Raw genomic sequence first — 16407 nt, 5'->3', positions numbered from 1 at the left:
TGATGTCAAGACGCGTCGTTTGACACCTCTCTCGATATTTTTGGTAGCGTATTAGCAGTCGACGCCTCAACTAGACTATTACCATAACTCTTATCAATAAGAGTTACTTTGGACTGAGTATACTCCATATGACCATATATGTCAATTGATGTCTCAAATGACTTATTGCCGTCTAGTAGGGGCAGGGTAGCCCCGTTTTCAGAGACGTGGCCCTTTCTCATTTTTTTTTTTGCTTCCAAAACATTTTGGGATGTGGCAGCCGTGCAGTAACATTTACTGTGAATTTTTAACTATTTTGAATTTGAAGAAGAAGAAGTAATAACACTGACCGCATGCTATTATTTACAGCACATTTTCCTTAAATACTCGCGTATAAGCCATTAACGCAATAAAGAAAGTGCAATTTTCCCCAATTCAAGTAACGCCCTTCGTAGCAATAATGGGAAAAGCAAAAAAAGCACATCCAAAAAAGCGAACAGCAGCATTTAAAGAGAAGGAAGCACATGAGCTGGTGGAGGCACCGCATTCCTTCATAATACATCGAGGTCTCACCTGCCCGTATATAACTGATTTAACACTGGATTTTCGAAGGATCATGGAACCATTTACTGCGGCACAATTAAAGGAAAAGAAAACCAACCGAATTAAGGATTTTGTAGCAATGAGCAGTTACTTTCATGTCTCCCATATGGGCATTTTCAATAAAGCTATATCGCAGTTATCATTTAAAATCGTACGCATGCCGCGCGGGCCAACTTTAACGTTCAAGGTATGTATTATTATTAAGGTCACCTTATTAAGTGCTGTACTAGTTTTTCTGGCTTGGCAGCAAAAGGAACACTCCCGGAAGGTTTTGGATCTACCCCAGGTCGTCATACACTTGGCAGTCTGTTTCGTGTACAAGATGTTTGCATCGTTCGGGTTGTCCTGGGTTAGAACACAACCCTTCTAGCAGCATTAGTCGCCGTTGCTTCTCACATTATGGGAACTAAATTCCTATTGGAAACCTCTCCAAAAACTCTGTGTACGGAGTCCTTCGCCGTGAAAAGGGGGCGATGAAGCATTAAGTGTTCTGCGTCGATGGTACAGTGTGGACAGAAAGGATTCCCTCTATCCTACACTTATGAGTATACTCCTTGAAACTGCCCTGCCACTCAATATCTGCGTGAAGTGGTTTTTTAGTTCGCCTTGCTTCCGTTCGTAACATTTGAGTATATTCCGGTCCAGCGCCCTTTCCTCGATGCTTAACTAATGATATTGACCTTGCGCTGTCCTAAACTGTCCTCGCTTAATTCAGCATTTGTTCTGTATATTAATCCGAAGGAGGTACTAAGACATCTAAAACGTAAAAATGTCCTATTCTAGCGGCCCTGATGAAGTTCCATCTCTTTTGTGCTAAAAGTTTGTACTGAATTCCTGTGTAAACCTCTTATATGTCTTTTTAACTCATCCCTAAAGAAAGGGATGTTTCCCAGAAAGTGGAAAGATTCCTTTATAATACCACTTCACAAAAAAGGGGACAGATCCTGTGTTTTAAATTATCAAGGAATAGCAAAGCTTAGTGCTATTCCCAAACTCTTTGAATCGATCGTCACTCCTTATGGTCCACCCCTGCTGAAACGGCAAGTTTCCTTGGACTCCCGTTAGAGGATATTGATGACAATTTGTGATCGGTCGCGGCTATTAGGTGGGGCGAGCATTGCTACAACAACAACAACAACAACATCATCACAAAGCAACTAGCTCATAGGGTATCCTCAACCATTGGTTTGTCTAAAGATGGTGTTTGGATGGGTAAATCTACCGTGATTAACTTGCTTGACAACTCGTGTGCTGAACGGACTTAAGGTTAACAGCGAAATATATGTTAGTTATACTGATTTTAGTAAAGCTTTTAGAAGTACTGCCAGCCGCTAATGTACGCTGATGATGTCAAACTTGTTATGCCTATCCTCTGACCAATGCATAGATCAAAACTACAAACGGATCTGAGTAGCCTAGTTGAATGGTGTAGCGTGAATGTAAAGTTACTAAACCTGCCGAAGTGCAAGTTCATGTGCTTCACACCAATCCCACGACGCCAGCGGGTTAGGGGGCTTAGAATATACCCGTGGTAGGTATGCCTGTCCTAAGAGGCGACTAAAATACCAAAATGATTCAAGGGGTTGTGTAGCGCAACCGTCTCAAGGGGTTGCCAGCGCAGTATATAGCTTCTCCAACCCAATTGCCAACCTCACCAACCGTGGCGAATTCTGTTTCATTGACAGCCGCGGCTCTGGCGACCCCAAGTTCCACATGGAATTATGGGGTGGGGAGGGCGGTATTGACCTAGAAGGTTAATGTGGTCATATAAATCGTTCCCGCGATGGTCGGGCTAGTACCTTAACGGTGCTTTTTTTACCGGAACGTACCGGATCTATATCCGGCAAAGGACAATCAACATCGATAACCTCCCTGAAGCCTTCGGAGAGTGTCTTTATCGTTAATACAACAACAACAAACATTCCCACGAGTATATGATTGATGATTATACAATTAACCAAGTCAGTAGCTTCGTAGACCTTGGCGTTACGATGGACCCTAAACTTGACTTTAAATTGCACAAAGAAGGTTGCTTGAACAGAGTCAAAGGAACTTTGGCGTTTGTCAAACGATGGTCTAAAGAATTCGATGTTCCACATATTTCTAAAACTCTCTTTATATCTTTGGTGAGGCCGAGTTTTTCAGTAGTTCAATTCAGTTTGTCAGTTAAATTAGACTTAAACTTATTCTGCAGTTTTTCAGTCTATTTTAACCGAAGTTTATGCTGAGCTTAAGCGCCTGATTCGGCAGGGTTAAACTCTATTTAACCTGTCAGTTATTTGCGTTTGCTCGCAATGGAGTCGAATAAACCCAACAAGCATTAGAGCGCATGTTGATAACAAGCATACCTCTAAAATCTCTAGAGTTGTTTCGAAGCAATGGCTCAACTTGAGAATCACAGTGTTCTCAGCAAAAAAGGGAATTTTTTATTAAGCAAAAGATGCTGTTACTTAAATTTAAAAAAATATAGTTTCCCAACTTGTACTCAAGTGTGGTTCTTTGATTTGACTAAAATGCAAGATTCCAATACTACAGTATTTTCACGAAAATAAAATAAACAGGTTTTGGCTTTGGTAGTACCATTTCGCGTATTGTTTCTGTTTACAAAAATAAGTACTTAAATTTTCACTTACCGTGTGCACCAATGACCGTACCTCCATTACCTGGCACACCAAGCACGCAGAATCGTACGTTATCAGAGCCCGTATTACGTGTTACGATCAGTGACTGAACACCATTTTCACTCAAGCAATAACTATGCAACTGTCAAACTTTTTTTTTAAATTATAATAAAGAATGGATCTAATGAGTACTATTTGTCGCTAGTTTAAATATGCCATTAATCCGATCCACCTATCAGGAGCTGTTGTGATTTAAAAAATGAGTTTCGATCACGGATCGTAACACGTAATCCGGGCCCAGGACAGAGCAAATGTGCTTAGTTTGCCCTCCCATACTTTAGACCATCTAGACATTTTCAACCACTTCATAAAGGCACGTGTAGATCGAATTTCAAAATATTTATTGAGTTTGAATAATGTGTAGACTAATAAATAAATAGACGTATAGTGGGCATAATTGATTTGGTAGTCCCTATAGCTCGTCGCACATTTTAAATCCATTAAGATGCAATTGTAAAATTTATGAAAACTATCTCTTTCTTTCAAGGTACATCAATTTACGTTATCCCGCGATGTCTTATCTACCAGTAAACGGCAGTTCGTGGACGAAGATATGTTCAAACATTCACCGCTTGTTATCATGAATAATTTTACTGGTGATGGTAAACATTTAAAACTTATGGCTAGTACATTTCAAAATATGTTTCCGGCTATTAATTTAGCTCAAGTAAGCACTAAATGAGTTATTTAAAATTTTTCCATCCTTAAATTTTCAAAATTAATTAGGTAAATATTGCAACAATTAGACGGTGTCTTTTATTCTCCTATACGCCAGATACAAATTTAATCGAAATGAGACATTACTCTGTGCAAGTCGTACCAGTGGGTTTGACGCGTGGCGTTAAGAAGCTTGTCATGGGCAAAATTCCCAATTTATCCAAGTGTGAAGATATAGCCGATTTCATAATGCAGTAAGTTAATATTGTTGTTGTCGACTTACAGTCCGTACCCCAGCGGTTTAGAGGGATAGAAAATACCCGCGTTAGGTATGCCTGTCGTAAGAGGCGACTAAAATACCAAATAGATTCAAGGGGTTGTGTAGCGCAACCCTCTCAAGGAGGAGCCAGTGCAATATATAACTTCTCCAACCCAATTGTCAACCTCACCTATCCGTAGCGAACCTGTTTCATTAACAGCCGAGGCTCTGGTGACCCCGAGTCTCCCAGCGGGTTAGTGGGTCAGAATATAGCCGCGGTGCCTGTCGTAAAAGGCGACTAAAATACCAGATTCAAGGAGCTGTGTAGCGCAACCCTTCAGGTTGCGGGCACAATATACAGCTTATCCAAATCCAATTGTCAACCTCACCTATCTGCGTCGAATCCTGTGTCACTAACAGAACTAGGCTCTGGCAACCCCAAGCTCATCATAGAACTTGAGGGTGGGGAGGGAGGGATGGCCTGAAGGTTTAATGTGGCCATATAAATCATTCCCGAGATGGTCGGGCTAGCACCTTAATGGTGCTGTGTTCCCGGAGCGTACCGGATCTGTATCCGGCAAAGGAACATCACATCGATAACACTCCCCAAAGCCTTCGGGGAGCAACCTTATCGCTACAACAACAAGAACAACAACGACCCCGATCTCCTCATGGATCTAGGGGTTGGGATGCCGGGATGGCCTAGAAGGTCGCATGTCATAACAAATCGTTCCCAAAATGGTCGTGCTTTGTACCGGAACGTACCGGATCTGCATCCGGCAAAATACCATCAACATCGATGGCACTCCCAGGGCCTTCGGGGAGTGTCCTTTTAGCTGCAACAACTACTTACAGTTCTTTGCAGGATAGTTCGAACAAACGAGCAATTTCATTTAGCCACATTGAACCTATAAAGCCGTTCCACCTCGCTTATTTCTTCCCCAAAAAGATGCTTGGAGTAAAAATTGAACATTTTTCATTTCATTTCATTTATTTACTGACAGTATTAGCACAATAAGATCTTGTATGATCTTTTATAGTGCAAAAATGGTTACATAATAATGAGTATAATTTTTTAAAACTTAAAACTTAAAAATGTATATATTATTCCATAAAGTAATAAAAGTGATAATATATAAGTTTCACAAGAATTGTGACAAGGACATTTTGCAACAATGATTGACTAGATTAATAAGTAGCTAAACTCAGATTCTAATTTGTATAAACTTTACCAAAGAAAGAAAATATAACATTCTTAAGGTTGCTTCTACTTAAGCTATTGCGAACCGAGTTGGGGATAGAGTTCCAAATGCGGATAGCATTGACAAAGAAAAGTCTTGCAGAGTTTAAATAATTGTAGCTGGGCACGATCAAGTCACTTATGCGAGCAGATCTGGAGAATGTTAGCTTGTTAAATAAATAAGTAGGCATTTTATCAGCAATCACACGACACAAAAATATACAGTTCCTAGCCTTAAGATACTGAGATATTTCACAACCCAAGAGACTCGTTCGCCACGCTGATAAATGATCATACCTAGCCAACCCGAAGACATACCGCGTGATATGATTAAAGGCGACATCAATCTTATTTGCTGTATATACAATCCGAATAGCAGATAGTTGGTAGCATTAGTTGTATAGCAAGCCGCTTCCTAATTCCAAGTGGGGTGAAGGGGGCAGACATTCGTAGATTACGTAGAGTGTAGTAAACTTTACTGATAACAGCGTTAATATGATCATCACAAGAGAGACTAGAGTTAATAACAACCCCCAGATTCCTTACTTTAGACACGTACTTAAGGCACTTATAATTGATATATAAAGCTGGTAGATTTGATGAGTTAATTTGCCTTTTAGATATAGGTAGCACATACGATTTATCACTATTAAGGGAAAGATAATTTTTTAGCGCCCAAGACGAAATAGCTGACAAATCACTATTAAACTTGGCACAAAGTTCAGAAACTTGCGCATGTGTTCCAGACATATAAAGTTGAATATCATCTGCATAAGCATGCATTTGAGCATACCTGCAGGTGGTAAATATGTAATTAATAAATAGGCTAAATAATAACGGTCCAAGTATAGAACCTTGGGGACACCATTTGATAACGGTCCAAGTATAGAACCTTGGGGGACACCATTTGATAACCTCTTAAGACTAGAGACTTGCGATCCCACCTTCACTCGTTGCGCTCTACCACCCAAGTAACTCCTCATGAGACCTAAGGCAGAGTCCCCAAAACCAAAATAAGACTTTAGCTTCATGCACAACAACGTGTGGTTGACAGAATCAAACGCTTTGGAAAAGTCGAGCAGACACAACATAGTTATCTTGTTACTATCATAGGGCGCCCGAATATCATCCAAGATTTTGATTATTGCAGTTGAACAGCTATGCTTTGCTCTAAATCCAGACTGGAATGGGGAAAGTAGATTGAACTTGTCAATATAAGCATGGATCTGTTCTGATAACAAGCTCTCAAAGGTCTTCGACAACGCAGGAAGGATGCTTATGGGACGAAAATCACTTAGGCGGCAGGCGGACTTATTTTTAGCTACAGGAAGGACAGATGCGATCTTCCAGACATCAGGAAAGCACGAGGATGTGATGCAGTGGTTGATAATGTGGGTCAGGGCTGGCAGTATCTGTGGAAGAACAATTTTTATAAATTTTACAGGAATACCATCCTCACCAATAGCATTTGAGCGTACCTTATAAATGCATCTAACCACATCATGCTCCGACACAGCACAAAATTAAAATTTCTGGGAAAAATTCACAGGACAATGTATCGGGTGGGCGATTGGGACATTGAAAGAGGTAGCATAATTAACGAATACTGCATTCAGATCTTCAGGGTCGAGCGAGCAATCAGGATTGTCTTTAACATGTACAAGAAGACTTTTCAAGTTACGCCACAACACATTATTAGGAAGTTCACAATTTAACATTTTTCGAAAGTATGCCTGCTTCTCATGTTTTATAGTGGCAGTAGCTACATTCCGTTTATTCGTATATGAACGCCAGTTTATATCAGTGCGATTCCGTTTCCATACTGCATAGGCTTTGTTACGTTTACATATTATGTCACGAGCAGTTTTGTTGAACCATGGGCACGATCGAGATTTTCGCTGAACTGTGCGCATCGGTACATGAGCATTATAAAAATATAACAATAAATTATTTAAAAAGTTTAGCTTGTCATTTACCGATGGCAAGCTCCAGCAAGAAGTCCAGTCTACCCTAGACATCTCAGTACTCAAATTGTTAAAATTGATCGAGCGATAGTCAGGAAAACTTGAAGGAACCGAAACTAAATTGCCATGGTCAAAAGTAATGTCAAAGGAACAAAAAATTAAATCATGGTCAGACACAAACCAAATTTGGTCGAACTTTAAGACAGAAGACAAATCAGACACAATAAAATAATCTAGTAGACTAGGACAACAATTATTCCCATATCTGGTCGGTACAGAGGAATTTACTAAAGAAAGACCAACACTAGACATGTCATCTAAAAGACGGGAGCTATACATATCACGTGATAACATATTGTAACGAATTTGCTGCAAATCCTCTTATTTGCAATCCTCTGCTAAGTTCGAATCACTAAACTGTTGAATAAATAACTCCAATATTGAAGAATGGAAAAATGGCCTTTATTAAAGTACTTCACAATAACACTTATACTTTGCTACTCGCTGGCTTAATAACCAAACTGATTGATAACTAAAATTAAACTCTACTATTGGCCGCCAGATCGCGTGCTTAATCAATAACTGATTGAGTGCTCAACTCAAACTGAATTACAGCGCCTCTTCATCTGTTGCCTTTTATACCCTTTGGTAGCATTTTTCCAGAATGTACTAGCATTGTCCATGAGCTCTCAAACTTCTCAGCTATAACTAAAATTGCACAATTTTATACATCTTTTAGGCGCTTCCAGAATCTACTAGTCCAGTAGCTCTCAAACTTCTCAGATATATGCATGTGTTTGCGCATTGACTCTCCGCTGCTCGTATTCGTACATGGTACATATATGTAGACGCAATTATTTATTCGTTTATGTAGATACATAAAGATTGAATTATTGATGTGAATGTTTGTAGTTCACAGTCTCTCGCGCGCACATAGGCGTATAAGTAAATGCATCTGTGTGTGACATCTCTCTGGGCTGCCTTATATATGTGTATACTTGATTTGATTATTAACGTAAATACTGCCTGGCATGGCCTTAGCATCGCGTTAGTGATGGGATAACTTAGTGATGCTAATATCCATGACACTGCCCTCCACCTAAGTCTGATCGTCCCGATCAGACAAATCTCTCGATCTAAACGTTGCCAGCCTTTCCAAATGAACCACTTTCATTTTGGTTCGTGGTTTACCGATGGTTTGTATGCGGTACACTACATCGTTGATCCGTTTTACAACTTTGTATGGGCCTTCCCAATTACACTGCAATTTCGGGGACAAACCTTTTTTACGTTGTGGGTTGTATAACAGCACCAAATCTCCTTCCTGAAAACCTTCTGAATTAATTGCTTTATCATATCTGGCTTTCATCTTGTCACTCATAATCTTTGTTCGTTGCCTTATCAGATCATGTATTTCTCTTAGCTCTTCTTCCAAATCACTAGTGGATTTCCTGACATTTCTCTCCGCATTGGCATCTATCTCAAACTTCAAATCAGCTGGCAGTCTAAGGTTATTGCCAAAAATTACTTTTGCGGGGGTTTGGCCCGTTGTCTCATGCACTGCTGATCGGTAAGCCATCAAGAATTATGGTATGCGGGTATCCCATTCTTTATGGTACTTGTCTACTACTTTCCTTAAGTGCTCCTCCAATGTTCTATTGAATCGTTCTACCATACCATCGGATTGAGGATGCAATGCAGTTGTCCGTGTTTTTCGAATGCCCAATGACTTACACATTTCCTGGAACACAGCTGATTCGAAATTCCTGCCTTGGTCAGAATGTAACTCCATTGGTACACCATACCTTGCAACCCATTCGTTTTTAACCACTTCTGCTACTGTTTCTGCTTCTTGGTTTGGGATTGGGTATACCTCTGGCCATTTACTGAAATCATCCATAACCACCAGTACGTATTTGTTTCCGCGGTTGCTAGTAGGAAATGGACCTGCGACATCCATGGCGATCCTTTCAAATGGCGCACCTGAGTTATATTGCTTCATCTGGCCATGACTTCGTGTTCTGGGCCCTTTCGCTCTGCTGCAAACCTCGCAGTTCGCAATCCACTCAGTGACCGACTGACGGCAACCAACCCAATAGAATCTCTGCTTAATTTTCTCGAGTGTCTTCGTGATTCCAAGATGACCTCCACTTGGACCATTGTGCAGCTCGCTGAGCACGTCAGGAATCCTCTTCCTGGGAACAACTATCAGTTTCTTCTTGCGTTGACCATCCTCACTCTCCCATACTCGATGCAAACAACCGGATATCAATTCTAAACTGTTCCACTGTGCCCAATATGACTTCGCAATGGGACTCTCTGCTGACATCTCCTCTCTGCTTGGTCTTTCGTTTCGTTCGAGCCCTTGCATAACATGTGACAGATCTGTATCTTCTAGCTGACACTTTCTTAGCTGTTCCTTGTCCCATTCATCTGTACATGTTATATTCATTAGCCGGACATCTATAACGTCTTCTTTAGCCTCGGCTTTTGAACAGTGCTTGCATTCCAAACTACATGGTCTTCATGACATTGCATCAGCATTTCCATGGGTACTACCTTTTCGATGCTCAATGGAAAAGTCGTAGCTTTGTAGTCGCTCGATCCACCGTGCCAATTGTCCTTCCGGATTACGGAACTGCAGAAGCCATTTCAACGCTGCGTGATCTGTCCTGACACGGAATCGCTGGCCGTAGAGATATTTGTGAAAATGTTTAATGCACTCTACCAATGCCAACAGCTCTCTCCGCGTAACGCAGTAGTTCCTCTCTGGTTTTCCAATCGAACAGCTGTAATATGCAACTACCTTCTCCTGTCCATCGACCAGTTCTGATAAAACGCCTCCTATAGCATATCCACTCGCATCTGTATCTAGAATAAATGTTGCTCCTGGAATCGGATATGCTAACATTGGGGCAGTGCACAAACGCTCCTTCAATGTTTGGAAAGCCACTTCTTGCTCCTTCTTCCATTCTTGTAAGCTCATGGAGGCTATGGGCTACGCTGGAAAAATTTTGTACAAATCGGAGGTAATATGTGCACAGCCCAAGGAAACTTCTTAATTCATGTAGTTCTGTGGTCTTGGCCAATCCTTTACAGCCTCTATCATTTCGTTCGCAGTACAGATGCCCTCTGTCGTTACCTTGTGTCCCAAATAATTTACTTCCTTTTTAAACAGCGCACACTTTTTGGGACTTAACTTCAGACCAGCGCCAGCTATTCTTTGGAAAACTTCCTCCAAGTTCTTAAGATGTTCATCGAAATTCTTGCCCAATACGATGATGTCGTCCAGGTACACCAAGCATGTTTTCCAATGTAGTCCTTTCAATACCTGATCCATGAGTCTCTCGAAAGTAGCTGGTGCATTACATAGTCCAAAGGACATTACTGTAAATTGCCAAAGACCATCTCCGACGCTGAAGGCTGTTTTCCCTTTGTCTTCCTCCATTACCTCCACTTGCCAGTAGCCGCTTTTCAAGTCCAGTGTGGAAAACCATTTCGTACCAGAGAGCGAGTCCAGAGTGTCGTCAATTCTTGGCAATGGGTAGCTATCCTTTTTCGTAACGTCATTCAACTTCCGGTAGTCCACGCAAAACCTCATTTTTCCATCCTTCTTCTTTACAAGTACTACCGGTGAGCTCCATGACTAGCTGATGGTTCGATGACGCCGCTGTCACTCATTTCTTGTATGATTTGACTCACAACTTCCCACTTCGCTAGTGGAACACTACGTGGAGCTTGACGGATCGGCCTCGCATCTCCAGTGTCAATTTGATGTTTCACAACATTGGTGCGGCCTGGTTTGGAACCATCCTGGTCAAATATGTTCGCGTATTTTATGAGCAGTTGTTTTGCCTTACTCTGATAGGCTTCCTCTAGCCCATGCGTCCATGCCGTGATATCATTTGAAAGATCAGTATTACTAGATGAAACGTGTTCCTGGAGCTGTTCACAGTTAATAACTACTTCGGCCTCTTGGCATCTTCCCAAAATAGCTCCTTTGGTCAAATTGAATGGTGACTTGAACTCATTTAGTACTCTTACCGGAATACGTCCATCTTGTTTTGTCATAGCCAGGGTTTTCCCTACAAGTATGTTCAGTGCTGATTTATTTGCTGCTTCGACAACCCACAATTTGTTTGTCCCACAATTTCCATCAACCTTTGCCCAGATGACTGGTTCTGATTTTGGTGGTATTTGCTGACTCTCTTCCACCAGCACTCGTTTACTACTGTAGCCTCTATCGTAGCCGAAATTAAGTGGCACATCCATGTTCTTATATCGCATCGTCTTGCTTTGCATATCGATTTTGATGCCTTGGTTGATTAAGAAGTCCACTCCAATTATGATTTCATCAACAATACCTGCCACTATAAAATTTTGTAGTACCGTGACGTTCCCAATTGCTACTTCACATTCTACTTCTCCAATTACCTGGGTGGCTTCTCCAGTGGCTGTACGCAATATTGCTCCATGCAATGGTCTTATCTTCTTGTTGACTAAATCCGCTCGAATGATGGAATGAGATGCACCAGTATCTACAGTCAGTAAACGTTCTTTTCCATCCACATGATTGCTCGACCTTCTTCCAATTTGTGAGATAGAGATTATGGGGCATTCAATTGAGGGAGTCAGCTGTCGCCCCTTGCTGCTGACTCGCTTTAGTTTAACGATTGATTTGTCTTGGAGATTTGCTCATCTCCTTCTGCTCTGCGTTTACGACCACCCACATTGTTGGAACTGTTAGGGTTGGTGTTGCAATAACGCGCAATATGCTCTGGCTTTCCACACTTAAAGCATTTGACTGCATTATTATTCTTCTGCTGCGTACCCTTCAATGCTTCCAAAATTGCATCTACCCAGTCTGGCTTTTCCACTTCCACTCGATGAGCTTTGTACGCTGGCTTACTCAAAAGTGAGGCTGTTTCCTGAGTCAGTGCATGCGATACCGTTTCAGCAAACGTTAGTTTTGGATTCGCATATGCAGCCCGCTTCGTTTCCACATCTCGTATGCCATTTATGAAGCTCTGGATTTTTACCCTTTCAGAGTATTCCACGGGTGCGTCCGCATTTGCAAGATGAGCCAATCTTTCAATATCTGAAGCAAACTCCTGCAATGTCTCATTTGCTTTTTGGTAGCGGTTTTGCAACTCAATTTGGAATATCTGTTTCCTATGCTCGCTTCCGTATCTCCGTTCTACAGCAGCCATCAATGCGTCATAACTGTTCCGTTCGTACTCTGGAATAGTCTGTAAGATTTCGGCAGCTGGTCCTTTCAATGCCACGAAGAGTGCGGCAACTTTATCTTCCATATTCCAGTTGTTCACTGCTGCGGTCTTCTCAAACTGTAGCTTAAAGACCTGGAAAGGAACAGAACCGTCAAAGGATGGTGTTTTTACCTTTGGATTACTCGCTGAAACTGCTGGACGATTTAATTGTAACTGCTCCATACGACCCTTCAAATCATCGACTTCTGCCTGAAATTGAGCGATTTTTGCATCCTGCGCTTCCAGCTTTGATGTTACGCTTGCTTCCTGTGCTTCTAACTGTGTAGACATTTGTGCCACCTGCAATGATAAGCGCTCCTCTTGTTCTTCCATCTTTGATGTTATCTGTGTCGACTGCGATTCCAGCTGAGATGACATTTGAGATGTTATTTCTGTCTTTTTCGATTCCAGTTGGGATGCCAATTGTGACGACATGTTGGTAGATATTTGTGATGACATTTCGGACATTTGTGCCGATATTGCAGCCAACATCATGTTCAGGTCTGTGTTCGCCATTGTCTGCGGTGTTTCATTTTTCTCTTCAATTTTTGCTGTTGTCTCGTCCTAATCAGGATAAAAGACATAGTCGTCCACATCAATTCCTTCTGCTTCCATTGCCTCTCGTAGCCGTGCCTGAAGTTCGAGTTTAACGCCGCTTGTATTCAATCCACGGCTCTCCAACTCCTTCTTTAGTTGCTGGATCTTCAATTCACTGAACTTTGCCATGTCCTTGTTGTCCTCTGGAATTTATTCAACAATTCCTCTTCTGACACCAATTGTAACGAATTTGCTGCAAATCCTCTTATTTGCAATCCTCTGCTAAGTTCGAATCACTAAACTGTTGAATAAATAACTCCAATATTGAAGAATGGAAAAATGGCCTTTATTAAAGTACTTCACAATAACACTTATACTTTGCTACTCGCTGGCTTAATAACCGAACTGATCGATAACTCAAATTAAACTCTACTATTGGCCGCCAGATCGCGTGCTTAATCAATAACTGATTGAGTGTTCAACTCAAACTGAATTACAGCGCCTCTTCATCTGTTGCCTTTTATACCCTTTGGTAGCATTTTTCCAGAATGTACTAGCATTGCCCATGAGCTCTCAAACTTCTCAGCTATAACTAAAATTGCACAATTTTATACAACTTTTAGGCGCTTCCAGAATCTACTAGTCCAGTAGCTCTCAAACTTCTCAGATATATGCATGTGTTTGCGCATTGACTCTCCGCTGCTCGTATTCGTACATGGTACATATGTGTAGACGCAATTATTTATTCGTTTATGTAGATACATAAAGATTGAATTATTGATGTGAATGTTTGTAGTTCACAGTCTCTCGCGCGCACATAGGCGTATAAGTAAATGCATCTGTGTGTGACATCTCTCTGGGCTGCCTTATATATGTGTATACTTGATTTGATTATTAACGTAAATACTGCTTGACATGGCCTTAGCATCGCGTTAGTGATGGGATAACTTAGTGATGCTAATATCCGTGACAATATTTACATTAAAATCACCACATGCTATTATTTCATCATAATCAACAGCTATTACAGACAACGTATTAAAGAAATCATTAACACTAAAACATCTATTGGGATTGTACACACATGACAAGAGGACTTTAGACAGGGGACTGGACACCTGAACCAACAAGTACTCAGTTGTAACTCCATGCATGGGATACCATGCATGGGATACCATGCTCGATTTTAGATATTTTTTGCAGTAAATGGCTACCCCACCACCCTTTTTATTCATTCGATCATTTCGATACATCGTATACCATCTATCTCAAAGTGCGCATCCTTTATCTCATGCCTAAGCCATGTCTCCGACACACATATAACATCCACCGAAGATTGCTCAAATGTTCTCCTAACCTTATCCATTTTCTCAATATTTAGGCTTCTCGCATTAAAGTGTACGACATTAAAACCCTTTTGACGACTGCATAAAATATTCATAAGTACAAGACTATTATCGCCAATGCTATTCGCATCATTACCCACCAACATTAGGACAGCAAAAGTGAAAAGCAACCTTAAGAAAACAAGAAAGTAAATAAATCGAGAAAGTGCAATAACTGAGTTTAACTACACTTACAAAGATTAATTCACTGCAACTAGGACAAATACTTAAGACTAAACTAGCGAAACTGATGTAAGTCGTCTACGCAGCTTATGGCAGTTGGCGGGCTGTTCGCAGCGCTGTCACTCCTAACATACACTGCACCTCTAATTGTAAATTCTGACTTCAGCTTCCCATTTCATCGCAATTTGACAGCTTCTTGCAGCAGAAGTCTATTGTCTTTAGAGAGGCTTTCATAAATATGAAAAAAAAACCCTCACAACCAAGAGGATTTAGGGGAATAGCCGACTTTCTTCTTTTCCGATGCTCACGAAAAGCTCGCAGGGTCCGGTTACGGTCGAGAGGCGAGTGAAATTTAATAATAATAGCACTATTTGGATTTGAATTTGAAGGTTTTGTGCGAAAAATATCTCTTATTTGAGGAGAATGGAAGTCAATAGATTTACACAACAGGTTAAATACACGTTTTAAGTCTTCACCTTCAAGATACGGGATGCCGAAAGCAACCGCATCAGCGGAGATATCCGGCGCAGCACTCTGTTCAATGACACCAGCTAACATATTTTTCATGCATGTCATGTCCTCTTCAAATTTCATCGCATTGGCTTCCAAAACAGAGATTCGAGCAGACGATTCAGAAATCGTAGCATTAAGCACTGATATTTCTTCCTCCATTCGCTTAGAAAGCTTATTTTCCACCTCTGTCAACTTATTCGCTACGCTTTGAATTAAAGGCCGCAATTGTTCAGTTCAAGTTCGGTCAGCTTGGCAAAGACCTTCTCAAGAGAGATACTTTCATCAAGCTTAACCACCTTAGCAGTTGGAGAAACAGTTTTCAGTTTATGCTTGGGTGCAACGGAGGTGGGAGCAGCAAAAGACATCGCAATATATAAGAATTTTATTAAGTCTTACTTAAGGTACTTTTAGGTTCAATAATGAACGTCTGGTCACCTTAATATGAACTGATGGACATCAGCGAAATTATTCATATTTTTTTTAGAGAAGGTGGAGCTTCTGAATCAGAAATGGAAGACGATGAGCAATCGCAAGTTGTACTCCCACAAACTCTGAAACGTAAAGGTAACTTAGAAGATAATAAGTCAGCGGTGCGTTTGCATGAAATAGGACCACGCCTTACAATGCAGCTAATGAAAATCGAAGAAGGTTTACTGACGGGTGAAGTATTGTATCACGATCACATAGTTAAAACGGAAGAGGAAAAAGAAAAGCTGCGTAAAATGATTGAGAAAAAACGCAAACTAAAAGAATATCGTAAGAAGGTACAAGAAGATAATCGTGCGCGCAACATACGTGCAAAAGAGGGCACAACAGGTAGTCGTAAGAAAGCAAAAACGGAAGCTGCTGCAATTGGTGATGACGCAAAAGAGGAAAGCGCGTCTGAAGATGATGCAAAATACTATAAAGAGGAAGTGGGCGAAGAACCTGATGAAGGTAAGTGTTATATATTAAGGATTCCTACGCTATTTGAAACTCAAATTTCACTTTATTTTGCAGAATTGTTCAAAGCGGAGAGAAGTAAGTCTAGAAAGCGTCCGACCCTGCCAGCGAGTATAAAACACAAGAATAAAAAAATGAAAAAGGACAACAAAAAGTGATTTTTTATGTTGATTAAAAATACCCAAAATAACGAAAAA

The 16407-nt window shown here is 40.9% G+C and overlaps 1 protein-coding gene across 1 annotated transcript; it reads left to right on the top strand.

The window, feature by feature from the left end:
* The first annotated feature begins 300 nt into the window (after window positions 1-300).
* Window positions 301-16407, top strand: ppan (Brix domain-containing protein peter pan). The gene is made up of 5 exons (XM_067759344.1): window positions 301-769; window positions 3751-3930; window positions 3990-4174; window positions 15753-16204; window positions 16268-16407. The coding sequence occupies exons 1-5, from the start codon at window positions 440-442 to the stop codon at window positions 16366-16368; spliced, it is 1248 nt and encodes a 415-aa protein (XP_067615445.1). The 5' UTR covers window positions 301-439; the 3' UTR covers window positions 16369-16407.

The sequence above is a fragment of the Eurosta solidaginis genome, chromosome 1, assembly GCF_040869045.1.
Source record: "Eurosta solidaginis isolate ZX-2024a chromosome 1, ASM4086904v1, whole genome shotgun sequence".
Classification (NCBI taxonomy): Eukaryota; Metazoa; Arthropoda; class Insecta; order Diptera; family Tephritidae; genus Eurosta; species Eurosta solidaginis.
The sequence above is the reverse complement of the archived record's forward strand: the minus strand, read 5'-3'. Positions and strand labels throughout refer to the sequence as shown.